At 50.5% G+C, this 16,890-nt stretch overlaps 1 protein-coding gene across 5 annotated transcripts in view; it reads right to left on the bottom strand.

The window, feature by feature from the left end:
* The window catches only part of Slco2b1 (solute carrier organic anion transporter family member 2B1), a 48,515-nt gene that overhangs the window by 6,331 nt on the left and 25,294 nt on the right, over positions 1–16,890 (bottom strand). For all 5 annotated transcript variants that reach the window (XM_026387352.2, XM_026387353.2, XM_026387354.2 and 2 more), the window contains exons 8-10: positions 8,476–8,578; positions 4,457–4,814; positions 1,071–1,236 (exon numbers count right to left, since the gene is read on the bottom strand). In XM_026387352.2, the coding sequence (XP_026243137.1) occupies positions 1,071–1,236; positions 4,457–4,814; positions 8,476–8,578 (627 nt within the window). The remainder of the gene's footprint in view (positions 1–1,070; positions 1,237–4,456; positions 4,815–8,475; positions 8,579–16,890) is intronic.

Below are 16,890 nucleotides of genomic sequence, written 5' to 3'. Positions count from 1 at the left end.
GGGAGCAGAGGAGAAAGGGGAGGGGCAGTAGTGGGTCTTGGGCAGAGGCCCAGGTCTGCACAGAATGCTGCGGCTGCTCACACTGCCCGTTTCCCTTCTGGGAGCTCCCTGAAGGCCAGGCCCCTTGGCTATAGGTCCTCAGTCCCCTGCACAGGGCCAGACACAGAGGAAGGGCTCTGAGGAAGCTTCATTGAGTGACTGGCTGGGTGGCCTGTGCCAGCCTCCCCACTGTCTCTGTGCCTCCTGCCTCTGCTCCTTCCTCCATACCAAGGCCTCAGGTGTGGTTGAGCGCAGATATGATGCTGCCACTCCCCTGCTTAAACCCTCCAGGGCTCCCCATGGATCTGTCCGAAACGTCCCCACTCTTGCACAGGCATCCACGGCCCTTCCTTTTCTGAGTCCACCCATCAATTTCTTCCAGATCTTTTTTGCGATCCTGGGATTGCACCTGCTAGACGAGCACTCTACACTGAGCTACGTCCTCCCACCCTGCTGTCCCGCCACCCGCCTTTCTTCAATTTTGAGAAAGCAGCTCATTAAGTTTCCTAGGTTGGCCTCAAACTTGCAATCCTCCTGCCTTGGCTTCCCGAGTAGCTGCGATGACAGGCATGTCCCACTGCACCAGCCCAAATCTTTACATATGCTGTTCCCTGACTTGGAAAGCCCTTCCCACTCAAGTTCCGGTTTTCCCATCCATCCTTAAAGGTCTGGCACAAATGCAGGGCCCTTGGAGCCCTCTGGGACCCACTGGAGTGGGTGGTGTTTCCTTCCATCCTTGCAGGTACTACAGGGATCATTCTGCCCGTCAGCACCCCTGGAATTCCTGAGAGCTCTTTTCTTTGCAACCTCTCTTAATGGAGAGCTGGGGGCCAGAACTGACCCGCCTCCCGGGGCCAGGCCGTGCTGTAAGCTTATTGAGAGAATAATGTTCTACATCTGCCAACAGAAGGAGAAAGAGACATAGGCAGAGCTCCAATAGAGTGGGAGGGTTCAGAGGAGCAGGGACAGGTCTGCAGAGATGCAAAGGGCAGAGGCCCCGAGGGGCACAGTTACGCCAGACGCTGCCTCACCTGGCTTTTGTCCAGGCCCTCCTGGGCCACTTGGCTTGTGCAGCCGGCGTGGCAGGGCGTGATGTACTCCACTCGGGTGCTGGGGTCACAGACAGGGTTAAAGTCGTCCGACGGGCAGGAGCAGGGCTCTGCACAGCCTGGAAACAGCTCCAGCCCGGGCTGCGTGCTGATGGGGGAGAAGGACAGACGGCAGGGTTGGTCCAGCTCTCCTCCCTGGGTCACGAGCTGGAGCCACCCTGGCAGCTCCCTGGGAGCAATGGCCAGAGACCCGAGCTGTGGCTGGGGTTTCTTGCTGTTGGGTGACCCTGTAGAGGTGAGCTCCCGCAGCAGGGGGCGTGGGAGCGGGGAGAAGGATAAAAGTTCTTGAGGTCTCCTGACAGGAGAAGGGGGGAGTCTGGGCTGGAGGCCATGGAACCTCTTATCTGCCCTCAAACCTAAGCAAATATCACTGCTCCTCAGGGGCCCTTCCCTAGGGAACGCAAGGGTAGCTCCTTCCAGAACTTAGTGTTAGATCAAGGGGCCATTCTCGCTGGGAGCTGGGTAGCTTCTTATTCTCAGAAAATGACAGCTCTACAGGGGGACTCATGGGGGACTTGACCAGCTGTGGGATCTCCAATGCCCCTGCCTCGCTCGGAGCCTCAGTTTCCCTGTCTGTCAGTGGGGCCGGGGCTCCTTCCTGCCCGTCACCCTCCCAGGCTCATGACCTCGATGCTCGCTCTACTGTCCTGATCACTGTGCCCAGCCCCATCTGCCTCCCTCCTGAGGGCCTGCTACCAAATCTCGGGGATGTCCCTACTCCAGGGGGTCAGGGCAAGGTGGGGGTATTCAGGGGCAGGAGGTGAGAGAAAGGCTGAGTCCATGGGGGCAGATCACTCTGGGAAGGGGACAGAGACAGGGAGATGTCTCCCTGGGATGCAGGCTATGGTCTGGCTTCATGGTAGGAGGGAGCATAGCACACCTGGCAGGAGAAAGAAGCCCAGAGAGGCTGATGCTTTGTATAGGGTCACACAGGAGGCCAGCATCGGCCAGGCTGCAGAGGAGGGAAGCAAGGGGAAGACTGGAGGTCCCCACCTTGGGTTTGGGGAGGGAGTGGGGCAGAGACCCAGGCTGATGGCAGGTCTGGCAAGTTTAGCAAAATCTCAGTTCCATGGAGAAGAGGAACTGACAGGGTTGGGGAGGTCAGGAGAGGAACAATGACTGAGATGGGCCTCTGGAAACCTGGGAGGGGGTTGCAGGGAGGTGCTATCAGGGCAGAGGTGAGCTTCTCCCTCCCATAGGTGGGGGTCTCCCCTGAGCCCAGGGGTGGGGGGGCATCGCCAACACAGCCCTTTCCTTCTCCTCCCTGTCCCACAGGCCTGCTCCCGTCCTGGCACGGCTCCTTTGGGAGGGGACACAGGTTGGTGCTATCCTGAGCCAAGCCGAGGACTCCTCAGGAGGCTGTGCCTATGGGAATCTGCCTAGGGGGAGGCACTTCCCAGAGCCATCGGCCAGCAGCTGGAAGGCTGAGCAGGTGAGAGCTGGTGGGGGTGGGGGCTTCCTCAGTTCCACCTCTCTCCTTGGATCTCATTGCTTCTGTGGGGAGAGTGCTGTCCCAGGCTTTGCCTTCTCCCAGTGGCTGGGTGATCTTGCCGCTCTGAGTCTCACTAAAATGGATAATACGGGGGCCCACTGCTGGGTTGAGTGGGAGACCCTTGACTCTTGGGAGCTGTCCCTGCCTCTTGTGAGTCATGCACAATGGTTCACATCTGTAATCCCAGCAGCTTGGGAGGCTGAGGCAGGAGGATTGCAAGTTTGAGGCCAGCCTCAGCAATTTAGCAACTTAGTGAGGTCCTGAACAACTTAGCAAAACCCTGTCTCAAAAAAAAAAAAAAAAAAAAAAAAGTGGATGTGGCTCAGTGGTTAAGTGCCTCTGGGTTCAAGTCCCAGTACCAAGAACAAAAAAACATGAGAAGTTTGACTTGCTCAGTTGGTCCCTAAAAACTTCTTTAGTGACTTAGAACTCAGAACTCGGTGACTAAATTGCAAGAATGTTGATGAGAACTCTGGTGAGATCAGATGTCAAAGCCAAGGAGGGAGAGGAGAAGGAAGGAGAGAGGGCAGGAGGGAAGGGCTGACTTTCCCCAGTTACTTAAAAAAAAAAAGTGATAAAAATATTCATTTAAATATTAAAACAATTACTTTTTGCTATAAAGGAAATCATTGAAAGAAACTGGGTCCCTCCTCCATCAGGGGGTTTCCCACAGACACGGCTGCAGTGACCAGACTGGGCTCTGTACACTCAAGGCCCACGCCAGACAGCGAGCTGCCTCGCTGTTCTGTTTGAGAAAAGAAAGGAGAGAAGGAAGGGGAGCGAGAGAGGCCCGAGGACAGGACCTGGGATCCCTTGGCCCTGAGCAAGGCCCCATGTAGCTGCCACCAAGTGGAAGAAGCCCCAGGTGAGGAAGGCTGGCACCTGGGTGCAGGAAGGAGATGCCAAGCAGGAGGCGGACAGGGGAGGTGGGGATTTCTTGCTGGGTGTTGGGCCAACCTAAGCCTGGAGCAGTTTCCAGGAAAAATGAGATCATTCTGGGACAGAGGCCGGAATGGAACTTCCAACAACCTCTCCAAGAAGGCTCCCAAGGGGAGGCAGGCACATGTGATGTGGGAGGGGGAGGAAGTAGGAGGGAGTGGGGGTGTGGGAAGAAGTGGGAGGGGCATAGGCATCAGGGATCTTACTGTGGAGGAGGGGGCAGTGCTGCCCCACAGACTTAGACAAAGACTTCTGCAATGCTAGGATCATGGGACAACAGAATTGTAGTTCCCAGGATCTAAGAACCAAGAATCTCAGAGACTTCCAGCCTTTCCATGCATAAGTCCCTTTGACAGCATCCTTGGTAGGGGCCATTGACCCTCATCCTCTCTCCCATCTTAGCCCAAGGGCAGGGCCTTGCTTCCTCTGGGCAGGCCTAACCTCTGGCTGGGAGCAAAAGCTTTCCTCTGGGTGAGCCAGGTCCTACCTCTTATGACATAGCCTTCACTCACTTACGCTGGCCCTGCAGGGCGCGGCGGCCACTCTGGAGATGCCATTGCACCAGTGGCTTTGCCCCAACTCAGCCTGTAGCCCTCTCCAGGCCTGAGCTTCCCTGGCCTTGAAGTTCCATCTGGGCCCCTTTTAATGGTGCCTGCTGCCTTCCCTGGAGCCTTCCACAGAGAATGTCCTGTGCCTGAACCTTAGCCCAGGGAGGGGCTGGAATGGAGGATTCTGGGGCAGAGGTGGAGAGACAGAGCTACAGGGAGGTGAGAGTAAGGTAAGGGATGCCCCACTGACCTGGCTTCTGCCAGGTCCACAGCCCTCCCCGTCCCAGCCTCCCCGCGCTGGCCCTCACCCCCCCTGCACACACACCCACCTGGGCTGGTGGATGATGCCTGCAATCTGGTGGGTAGAGCAGCCAATGAAGAAGAGGGGCAGGTTGAAGAGCAGGCAGAGCAGCGACCCCAGCAGGCAAAGGGCACCACAGCGCATGGGGCCCAGGTGGAGGCGCTTGACCAGGACGCCCCCCACCACGATGCCCACGATGGCTGAGGGGATGGTGAGGCCCCCAATGAGCAGGTTGGCATAGGAGGCTGTGATGGAAAACTGGCGCTCCAGGAACTTAGGCAGGAAGGTGGCCATGCCCGCCACCATGCACGACATGCACACCTGGGACAGGACCACCAGCAGGAAGATGGGGTGGCGCAGCGTCCGCAGCAGCACCCTGGGGAAGACTGTTGGGTAAGTGGGAAAGAGGTGGGCATGTGCAGGCCGGCTCTCTACACCCTGTGCCTGTCCATCCCCTCCTGTTCAGTTCAAGCCATTCTGTTCCTTTCCATTCCTTCCGCCCATCCCATTCCATTTAATTATTTTGCATTCATTTCTGATCTATTGCATTTGACTCCATTCCATGTAATTCTATTCCAGTTTTGAAATTCTGTTTCATTCCTTCCATGCCTTTGAGTTAGATTGCATATTATCCAATGTGTTCATTTCCATTAAATTCTATTCAGTTCCGTACAGTTCTGGTCCATGCCACCCCTTTAGATTTCATTTCATTATTTACTCCATCTGATCCCATTTCATTCTTTCAATTCTACTTAATCATCCCTTTTCCCCAGCTAGGCCCCTTCCATCCTGTCCTGCTGTAGCTCTTTCCAAACTGACCCAGACCTAGTCCTCCCTCCTGGGTCCCCAACCCAAGCCTGCATCCCTAGTTTCTCCAGAACATTTTGCCTAACAGATTACACATTTTCTTAATTTAACTGTTTTATTGTCTTCCCAACCTGTTTTTTTAAGATCAGGTTTTTATTGTTGTTGTTGTTGTTGTTTTGTTTTCTAGACTGTTGTGTTAATTACTGATCCTCCAGAGCGGGGGCACAGGAGGCACTCAATACACAAATGAAGAATGAATGAAGAAGTGAAGGAATGACGATGAATATGTGTTCAAATATCAAAATGTCTGGGGCCGAATCTAAGGCCTCTAGAGAAGGTGAAAGCCTAGAAGGCGTAGTACTGGGAGGCTTCCTGGAGTTGGGACAAACCTAGAGGGGTCCTGGAGAGGCAGACTCTGAAGGAAAAAGAATTCTGTAGAAGCCCAGCATGGCCCAAGCTTGGAGCGTGGAACAGAGGCGGCCGCTGGGGCACCGATGACTCTCCTGCCCCCATCTCCTGTCCCTAAAAACAGTGCTTTGCCTCACTGCAGGTCTGCTAACCTGCGTGGAACACAGGGATGGATAAGTCCCTTGCCCTCTGAGGTCCAGTGCCCTTATCAATAGGGGCAGCCCAGGGAACATCCAAAGGCACTTTCTGTGTTCACATGTTCCCCTCTCCACTCTCAGCAAAAGAGGGAGAGCCATGTTTCTACCTGCAGCAGGCAAGACTGAAGTTAGAAAGGGGTGAGGGAGGAAGAGAAGCAGAGCATTTGCCAGGCTGCGGGGCCAAGCCAGCTGGTGCCCTAGTGCCTTGGGAGGGGAGAGGAGCTGTTTCCTTAGAAGCCAGGAAATAAAGAGAGATGGTCCAGGTGGGGTGGGAGGGGGCCAGGGCTATGGAATTCCCCCTCTGCGCAAAGCCTATCCAGCCAGTACTTGCAGTGCAGCAGCATGGCCTGGCCTTCACCCCAGGTGGCTGCTGGGCCTCTCTCCCTCCCTCCCTCCCTCCCTCCTGTGAGCTGCCTGGCTGGGGCATCTGAGGTCCTATATGTGCCAGGGGATTTTTGCTATGGCTTGACCCAAGTTATACAGACTCAAGTTATACCTTCACTGCAAGGTGGGGCCCAGCAAGGGGCAGGGACACGCCCAGGCCCAGGTTCAACCAGAGCAAGGCCAGGAATTCCCCAGAGTCCCCTGACTCCTACTGCAGTGCCATTCTCCCTGGATCCCCTCCTCCCTCCCGCTCCACTCCTAGCCTCTCTGGCAGCCTGACTTCAGAGAGTTCCATCCACTGATGGTTTCTTGCACTAATCACTGCAGTGAACTATAGGCACATCCTCCATCTCAGAACCCACAGCCGTCTCCAGAACAGATGGAAAATTCCTGGAGGACAGGGCTTTGCCTTTCACTCAGCACTACCTGAAAGGGAATTCTAGGGCCTGCCTCCGGCTCAAAGGCAAGTCTTCCTGAAAAGACAGGGCTTCCCTCAGCTCAGTACATGGTCTCTACCCCCAGACACACCAGGGCAGAGAGTCACTCGGTGACAAAGCCAGGGGCCTCTCTCAACTCAGAGGCCTGTACCTGCCTCAAATAGGACAGGCCCACTCAGTTTAGGACCGATCCCATGGGCCAGGGGCTTTCTTTAACCCAAGGACAATGTCTCCCTCATTAGTCAGTCTCCCCCAGCTCAGGAACCTCGTATCCTCCATCAGTCATCCCCCATGATTCCAGGTGGTCAAGGCCACGCTGTGGGTCAGACTAGCCCCTGTGGAGCTCAGTAGAAGCCCAGAAACCAGGCTGGCTAACTGGCCACAGGGCCCATGGTCAGCCCTGTCATGGTCTCCTGCAGGCTCATGTAGAAGCTTAAACTACCAGAGACAAGCTGGCCTAGAACCCCAACCCTAGGATTCAATTTCAGCAACTGGCTCCAACTTCCCTCTGGGCAGGAGCCAAAGCAGTGATTAATAAGCTCTTCCATGGTGCAGTGTGCTGAGGGCTTCCAGCAGCTGGGGATGACCTGAGGTTAGGGAGTCCAGGCCCCTGCCTCGAGGCTCAACCTCATGGAGTCCAGGCATCGCTTTCCCTGGGAGTGCTGGAGATCAGGGATTGGGGCTGGGGGCTAGATTACTAATACCCCCAACATCCAGTCTTAAGAAGCTCTTCCCAAGGATTGGGCCTAATTCTTCCCTGTTGAAAAGTCCCAAGTGAGGGATTATGAATGACACCATCCTGAACCACAGGCAGCTCCATTTAATCTTCTAGGGTTTGGTCGTAATAAGAACTATAGGGTAGGAGTGGTGATGGGAAGAATTGTTCCTTTTGGAAGTACAGTTTTTAAAACAACGTAGAGGGACTTTCCATTTATCATCCCATTTGATTAGGGCTATCATCCTTGAGAGTGGCAAAGATTACTGACCCAATCTTTCAAATGAGGAAACTCAGGGAAGGAAAGGAACTCTACTAGACTGTACACTGGCTAGTGTGGTGGGCCGGCCTCAAGTCCAGGTTGTCTGACTTGCCATCCAGGGCTCTCCCAGAGCCTGCCACACAGCAGGCACTCAATCAGTGTTCATGGGGTTGGACTCTTTAGAAAGGACTGCCTGGTCTTTTGTGGACTCTGGTGATGGGATTGATCCGAGCTACATTATTCTTATCTCATTGAGTCTGAGTCTTACTGTATTGAGAAATTGCATGGAGGACACTGAAGCCCAGAGAGAAGCAAGGACCCAGAATAAAAGCTCAGGTCTCTAGATCTTAGCCCAGATCTCCCTCATCAGCCTAGGACTTTAACAAGTATTTACTGAGGCCCTGTTTGCAGGCTCATTGGTGGGTGGGAGAGGAAGAGCTCAGGCCTTGACCTTCAGAGACTCCTCACTTAGGGGAAGGGCTGGATAAGTACATGGCACAGATCTGAGCTGATACAGAAGCTCTGAGGGTTCTGAGAGCCCAGAGGAGGGAGGGAAGCAGCCTTGCTTGCTAGAGAGCCAGGCATGCTGAAGCAAAGAGTGGCTCTTGAGCTTGACCTAGAGGGACAAGAAAGATTTTGACAGACAGCAATAAAAGCAGATGTTCTGGGCAGAGAGCAGAGACTCACAAGATGTTCCCAGCCAAGACTCAGAAGGAATGTGTGGTGCTCATGACAGGCCTGCAGGAATAGAAGGTGAATGGAGATAGGCAGGTAGGGGTTGGGTCATGCATGGTCCTCTGGCCCTGCCTCCCTAGCACCTGGCCTGAACTCACTCACCTTTGATGAACTTGATCACAGACAGGTTTGGTGCAATCTGGACTAGGCCATCCTGCTTCTTCAGGGACTCCCCAGGGTTCTGCTCAGAGGGAGAGTTCTCACCCTGGGGAAACATACAATCAAGGGTAGCCAGCTGGATGCCAGAGATCCTACCCAGAGATGGCTTTGGACTCAAGGAAGATCTGGGAGGGTGGGGAGAGAGGAAGCTCTGTCACTTTATCAGACACAATGGAGGCCAACAGTGTTCCATTTGTTCTTGGCCCTATAGGTACTCAACAGAGGATTTTAAGAGAGGGAATAATGGCAGGGTGGTTGGCACACATCTGGGATCCCTGTGGTTTGGGAGGCTGAGGCAGGAGGTTTGGAAGTTCAAAGCCAACCTCAGCAAATTAGTGAGGCTCTAAGCAATTTACAAAGACCTTGTCTCTAAAATAATAATAAAATATGAATACTAATAAAATATGAAAAAGGGCTGGGGGTATGGCTCAGTGGTTAAATGTCCTTGGATTCAAATTCCTATAGCTAAACTTTGTCATCACCATCATTAGCATATTAATAGTCACCAACTTGACCATGAAAATTACCACCATAACTATCATCATCAGTATTATTCCTGTTACCTTAAAAATCGTCCCAAATCATATCTCCAATATCCTGAATACATGACCAGTTGATTCGAAATGATACTATCATCACAACATGATTATTACTACCATTGTCTCTGTCATAGTTCCCACCACCACCAGCACAACAATTGGGATTGTTATCACCGTCTCCTGAACCAATATGATTATCAGAATCATCAAGAACATGATCACTGTCTTGAACACCATCATTATCTTTGCCAGGGTCTTCACCAGTATCAGTGTCACCAACCTCATCTTCATCACCACCACCCATATCACCACCAATGTCACCAGGAACACCGTCAACTCACGATCCTGTCATCATCACTACTCTCACCACCAATTATCTCCATTCCTCACATCATTATTAATGTCACTCCTACTGCTGCCATCAATGGTGTCACAGCTACCCCAACACCACCATCATCTGTGTTGCTCTCACCATTAAAATCTTTTCCACTCCCACCACCATCAGCTTCACCAACATGATGACAACCATATCTCTCTCTTCAGTTATTATGTCATTCATGACTGTCAATCACCTGGACAGTCACCAGGAGCGAGCACCTCCAGTGAGCTGGGCTACCATGAGGTGGGGATGGTGTGGGTTTCCGGGCCCATCCTGTTCTTTACCGTCTTCTGGGGCAGAATGGGAGCTGGAGGGTTAGGACAAGAGAAAACAGCCCCCTTTCCTCCCTGGGAAGAGTCAAGCCACCCCTGGAGGATGTGCTCAGCTCTGGGCCAACGCTGTGAGGATGCCCACCGACACCACGGAGAAGGAGCCTCAACCTGGACAAGGATGGCCTCCATGCAACTCCTGAAGGAGAGGGCCGGGGAAGAGAAGGCTTGTGTGGGTGGGCACAATCACCATTTTGGAAGGAAATAATAATAAACAGTGGTTAATGCCTATGACGTGCTTGCTCCATGCACTGACTACACAGTTTTAAGGACTTGCACAGAACTCACGGTGCCCTCCCCACAGCTTTCGAAGTAGATGCCATGAAAAGCCCTTTTATTCACATGACCAAACAGACACAGAGATGAAGTAACTTTCCTCAAGTCACACCACTAGAAAGTGGCCCACCTAGTGTCAAACCCGGACAGACAGCTCCACTCCAGAGTCTGAGCTCTGAGCTGCCACAGCCTGCAGGAGGGAGGCAGCCAAGGCTGCTGAGGCCCGGGTGATTCTCCTGCATCCCAGCCCAAACTCTGTGAGGCAGGTGCTATCACTATGCACACTTTTTAGATGAGGAAACTAAGTCTTGGAGAAGTTGGTACTGATACAGGGTCATTCGAAAGTCTAAGTGACGTTCCGCTATGCAGCGTGAGCTTGGAATGAGAAGGAACCAATTCTATGGAAGACTATGTAAAGTCCACGATAAAGAATAATTTGGAAGAGGCTGCCCTGGGAGCCAGTCAGTTCTCCATAACTAGGAGTGTGGTCCAGGAGGCTGGGTGCCATCAGGCGGGTAGGCTGGACTCCTCAGGTTTTCCCTCTTGTCTCCCTGAGTTCCCTTCAGACCTGGCCACCCTTTGTCAGGGTCTGACATCTTTCTTCTCTGTATTTTTAGTGGACCTCATGAGGCAAATGCTGGATCTCCCCACATTTCAGAATCCTGTAGGGATGGCCAGCATCCTCATCCTCACCTTGCTCCCTGGGCTGGCTGCTAAAAGCCTGTCCTGCCCCTGCAGGGTGATTCATTCAAACCTTCTTTCCTTATGTTCCTCTCCCCAGGGGTTTCCCTGGCTCCTCCCTTCTTTCATTCCAGCAGGGAGCAGGCTTTGGGTTTCCTGGCCTCCGGGGACTTTTGTGGCAAGGCAGAGAGCACTAATGAGTTGCCAGGTTTTGCCTCCTAGCTTTTGTTTTCAAAGCTTGAGGCCATTAGGAGAATTCTGTGGGTTGAAGCAGGGGGTGTGAGGAGAGGGAGGCCTGGGAGAGTGAGCAACAAAACTCTGGAAACCAGGCTGCAACAGACACTGAGCCCTCTTTGGGTTCTGTAAAAAGTTGGGAGCCACCCTCAGAGATGAGGCCCAGGGAGGCAGGTCACCTCTGAATACCAGGCTACAGGATGCCCTAGGGAGGTTGGGCCCCTGTGGTCCCAGCCACACAAGACTCCTCTGCTCCAAGCACACTGATAGGTACCATATGGGTCAAGATGGCAGGTGGGCATGGCTGTAGTGACATGGGTGGTGTGGGGCCTACCTGGAGCCTGGGCACTAAAAACCTCAAGAACTTTGCTTCAACTTGGTGGGAGATCCTTGAGAAGGCTGAGGTTTAGTTTTTGGCAGATCTGGCAGTATAGGCCTTTAGAGTAGAAGTTATGTTGATTCTTAGAGAAAATAAATAATACCTGCTTATCACTATGCACAGTAGCACCCTATAAACTGTGACTCGGGAGGCTGAGGCAGAAGAATAGCAAGTTTGAGGGCAGCCTGGGTAACTCAAAAAAGAAAAAAGGTTAGAGATGCAGCTCAATGGTAGAGCACCTCTGGGTTCAATACCCAGTACAGGACCAAGAAAAAAAAATCTACTTTATATACACTTAGGTCTGGGTCAAACCTTGCTCTGTGTCTATCTTCCCTGCTGGACTCTGAGCACCATAAAAGCAAGAATCATGTTTATCTTGTTCTCTGTTGAAACCCTGGTTCCTAGCACAGGGCCTGGGGCAAAACAGTGAGCATCAGACAAATTCCCATTAAAAGAAGGAGTATAAGAGACAGCTCCAGCCAGCATTGCCAGGTTCTTGGAAGAATAATGAGAACATCAAGAGGAGATGCACATGCTGGGAGGGAGCTCTAGCACTGTGATGTTCAGAGACCAGCAAAGGGTTCCCAGAGCACCCCCAGGGGCTAGCAGAACTGAGATTCAGGCCACAGGGATGTGGACCAAGGGCTTCATGTGCATAAACCTGCTCCATCTTCTCTGAGACCTGCAGAAGGAGCCGGACACTTCTTCACATGTGAGCAAACAAGCTCTGAGATTAGGTGACTTGTTCAACAACACACATTTTGAAAGCAGCAGAACTAAGACCTGAGCTCCAGCTTGCAGGTAGGAAACTCATGTTTTCTCCTCTAAATCCTCTGAGTCAGCTAGCTGCCCTGGTCAGGACGGCAGCATTAGGAGACATCTTACTAGTATGATTTTTTTTTTTAGTTGTTAATGAACCTTTATTTTATTTATTTATATGCAATACCAAGAATCAAACCCAGTGCCTCACACATGCTAGGCAAGTGCTCTACCGCTGAGCCACATCCCCAGGCCCAGTAGTATAATTTGAAGGGGCCTGAAATCTCATCATTGAAATTTTCTTCGGGTGAGACACCTGGACCTATTCACTTATACCTTAGAGCCACATCCGGCTGCTAAGCACCTAAAATATGGCAAGTTCAAATTGAGATATGTCCTAATTGTAAAATACTCATTATATCTTGAAGACTTAGTGTCAACAATGGAAAAGACTTCATTATTTTTTTATATTGGTTATATGCCCAAATTAGAATATTTTAGATATTATTCTATATACTATAGAAAAATGTTATTAACATTAATTTCTTTTACTTTTGAGTGTGGCTGTTAGAAAATTTAGAATTAGGGGCTGGGATTGTGGCTCAGTGGTGGAGCACTGACTGGGTTTGATTCTCAGCACCACATACAAGTAAATAAAATAAAGGTCTGTAAACAACTAAAAAGAAAAAAGAAAATTTAGAATTATATAAGGTGGCTCCTGGGTATTTCTTTTGGCCTTGTTCTTGCGATGGGAGAGTGGCCTGGGAAGGACACCACGGTGGAGCCAGGTGCTGCCCAAGGAAGGAAAGAGGAGAAGCTGGAGAGAGACTGAGAGCTTTCCAACATTCTTATCAGGGTGATTTAGGCTTATCCTTGAAAAACAAGCAGAATCTTGGTGAGTTCCTCATCTCCAGGTGAATAGTAAAAATATCAGTAGTGTCATCTGTTCCCACATGTACATCCTTATAAGGTCTACACAGTCACATCCACCATGTCATGAAATTCCCACTAGAGCCTATTTGATGTAGGCATCATTTGTTTACCCTCTTTACAAGGGAGAAGTCTGAGGCCCCCAAAGAGAAATGTCACCACAAGTTATTGGTAGATCAGGCTCTCAAAGCCAGGCTTTCTCGTATCCCTGACTCTTGTTGTGAAAAAGAGCGTGGGGTGTGAAGACCAGAAGGGAGGGACTGATCTGGGGGGCCAGGGAAGGCAGAAGGAGTTGGTAGGAAGGAGTTGGGTTGGGACTGGGTAGAAGGAAGGGAGAGGTGATTTGAAGCAGGGCTTAGTATAAACTAACGTATGGTAGTGAGAAGAAGCCTGTATGGGGGCAGGCAGTTGGGACACCAGCCTGATTACAGCAGGTGACTAGCTGGGCAGCAACTTGGGGCTAGAGAGGGACTGGGGCCAGATCTTCCAGGCTTGGGGCCAGACTAAAGGATTGAGCTTTATTCTGTGACTATCAGGAGCCCTAACTTACCCCTAGCTCCTGTCCTCTGTGTTCCCAGTAGGTTTCCGCCTCTTATCCCTCATTTGTTTTGAGGACAGATGACTAATAGTGGGTTCCAAAAACAGGAAACATTGTATTTCTGCTCAAGGGGAGCTTGGAGTGGGACCCATCTGGGCTGTGGTTTCCCCGGGTCAGCAGGCCTGGGCAGAGGGCTGTTGGAACTTCCCCTCTGAGGGCTCTGTGCTGACTGTGGCAAGATGTGGGCACAGCACACTATGTAGCTCAGCCCACGGAGGCCCTATTGGCTGTTGGGCCTCCAGGGATCCTGGAGCTAACCTGTGCACAGAACTGAGTTCCAGAAGGTCCTGTCCTGGGGTCCCCAATCCCATGGAGCCTGGGCTGTCTTTGGTGGGCAATATGGAATTCACTGACAGCTCTCAAATTCCATCTCATATCACCATGAGAAGCAGCCGTAGGAGCGGGGCATCTATAAGACTTCACAGCCCTCTATGGGGGGAGAAGTCTTTAGCAGAGCACCCGCAGGTGTGAGCTTCTATGAGGAATGAACTACGCTTCCAGCTTTTTTTTCAATGAGATTCCTATAACCAGTCACTCTTTCTTTTCCCCTTTGGCTATTGGAAAACTCAGGACCAGCAGGGCCTGGTGATGCAGGCCTGTATTCCCAGCTACTCAAGGGGCTGAGTCAGGAGGATCACCAAGTTTGAAGTCAGTCTAGAAACTTAGCGAGATCCTTTTCTCAAAATAAAATAAAAAGGGCTGGGGATGTAGCTCAGTGGTAGAGTGACCCTGGGTATAGCGGGCGGGAAGGGGGCGTGTAGAAGCATCATGGCACCACCTGCTGCAGTTAGAATGGCTATTATAATAAAGACAAAAAGTAACAAGGGCTGTCTAGTAACCAGAGAAAAGGGAAACTTTTACACTGTTGGTAGGAATGTAAATCAGTATAGCCATTATGGAAAACAGTATGGAAGTTCCTCAAAAATTAAAAAAAAAAAAAAAAAGGAACTACAGCATAAACAAGCAATTCTACTACTGGATATATTTCCAAAGAAATGAATTAATATATTAAGGAGACATCTGGTTCTGCCATGCGAGAACACAGCAAGAAGGAACCAAAAGCCCTCACCAGAACATGACCATGCACCCTGGCTCAGACTTTCAGAACTAGCAACAAGAAATGTTTGTTGTTTTAGCCTGGGGTGGGATGGGGTGGGGAGATGCATGACCATGCTTACTGCAGCATTTTTCACAGTAACCAAGATTTGGAGACAACCTAAGTTACGATAATGAATAAAGAAAATGTGGTCTCTAACAACAGAGTGCTGTTCTTAAAAAAGAAGGCTGCTATTTGTGACAGGATGGATGAACCTGGAGTATATTATGTTAAGTGAAATAAGCCAGACCCAGAAAGACAGATACTGCCTGATCTCATTTATATGTGGAATCTGGGGAAGTGGAACTCAGAAGCAGAGAATGGTAGTGCCCACGCCTGGAGAGGAGGGACAGGGAGATGTTGATCAAAGGACACAAAACTTCAGGTTGACAGGAGGAATAAGTGCAAGAGATCTATTGTATACTATGGTGACTATAGTTACTAACATGATATTGTATACTTGAAAATTGCTAAAAGAGCAGACTTTAAGTGTTTTTACCATACACACCCAAAAGATAAGTATGTGAGGCAATGCATACATTAAATAGCTTCATTTAGTCCTTCCACAATGCATGTATTTATCAAAACAACATTTGCTATGCCATAAATATGTACAATTTTTACTTGCCAATTAAAAAATTGAAATAATTCAAAAAATTAAAAATAAATTAAAGCATTTAGAAATAATATTAGAAAAGAGGGTGGTCTTTTTTTTTTTTTTTTTTAAGAGCGGGCCTAACATGGGTGCTCTACCACTAAGCTATACTCCCTACCCTTTTCACTCTTTTCTGTAGTGGAGATTGAACCCAGGGGTACTTTACCACTGAGCTACATCCTGAGACCTTTTCACCTTTTATTTATTTATTTACTTATCTTGTGACGTTGGGGATTGAACCCTGGGCCTTGTGCTTGTGAGGGAAGCACTCTACCAACTGAGCTATATCCCCAGCCCCCCATCTTTCATTTTGAAATAGGGCCTCACTAATTTGCTTAGGACCTCACTAAGTTGTTGAGGCTGGCTTTGAATTTGCGATCCTTCTACCTCAGCCTCCTGAGCTGCTGGGATTACAGGCATGTGCCACTGCTCAAGGTGCTTTTTACTTTTTATTTTGAGACATATCTTGCTAAATTGCCCAGGCTGACCTTGAACCCTGATCCTCCTGCCTCAGACTCCTGAGTAGCTGGGATTATAGGCATGTGCCTCCACACTGTACCCACCTGGCTACATTCCTGTTTTTCTGAGCCTGTATGTTGGACATTAAACCACTTGACCTTCACACTTTACTTCATTAAATTCTTATAAAAACTCCGAACTGAAGTTATATTCATTTTAAGATTTCAGAGTTGGTAAGTAGCAGAGCTGGGCTGATATGATGCAGGGCACCTAATCCTGCTGGGCTGCCTCCTGCTTGAAGCTGCAGGATGCCTCAAGTGCTAAGAAAACTCACATGGTACCTCTTGGGTCTGATCAGTTACCTGTTATCTCTCTTCTTTAACCTCAGTCTTCTCTGTCAATGGGGGTATCACACTAGATCAAACGGTTTTTAGTAACAGAATGCTTTCCCTAATTGGAATCTCATTCTAAAGACTGGTGTAGTGGGCTGGAGGTGCAGCTGAGTGGTAAAGCTCTTGCCTAGCATGAGTGTGAAGCCCCAGCACAGGGGAAAAAAACTACCATAAAGTGTGTGTGTGTGTGTGTGTGTGTAAGAGAGTAGAAGGCTCTTAGCTCTGCTTGGGGACATCCCTCTTCATTTTCTTTATGGTGAAGTTTTGAGTGGTTTGAAAACCACATAAGCAGACCCCCCCCCCCCAAAAAAAGGGCTCCATCCCTGGTGTATGAGGAAGCTGTATGGGGGGCTAGGTGAAGGGGAGCCTCTTAGCCCTTTGGGGCCAGAACCTGGCCTCATACAGATGGGTGCAGGGGCCACCAAACTGGATGGTCTCTCAAGTCTATTGACCTTAGAGAGCAGTGGGGTGAGGGTGGAGACACAATCTGGACTACCAGGGGTGGGAAGGACACAGAGGGCCCAGGCTGGCCTGGGAAGGGACCTGCTCAGGGGACAGGAAGGCCTGCAAAGGCTGCAGTAGGAACATGAAAGTCCCAGAAGAATGTGAGCAGATCCTAATAGAAAAGCTCTAAGTCTTGAGTTTTAAGAAC

The sequence above is a fragment of the Urocitellus parryii genome, chromosome 4 (assembly GCF_045843805.1).
Source record: "Urocitellus parryii isolate mUroPar1 chromosome 4, mUroPar1.hap1, whole genome shotgun sequence".
Classification (NCBI taxonomy): domain Eukaryota; kingdom Metazoa; phylum Chordata; class Mammalia; order Rodentia; family Sciuridae; genus Urocitellus; species Urocitellus parryii.
Note: the sequence above shows the minus strand (reverse complement) of the source record. Positions and strands in the feature narration are given on the sequence as shown.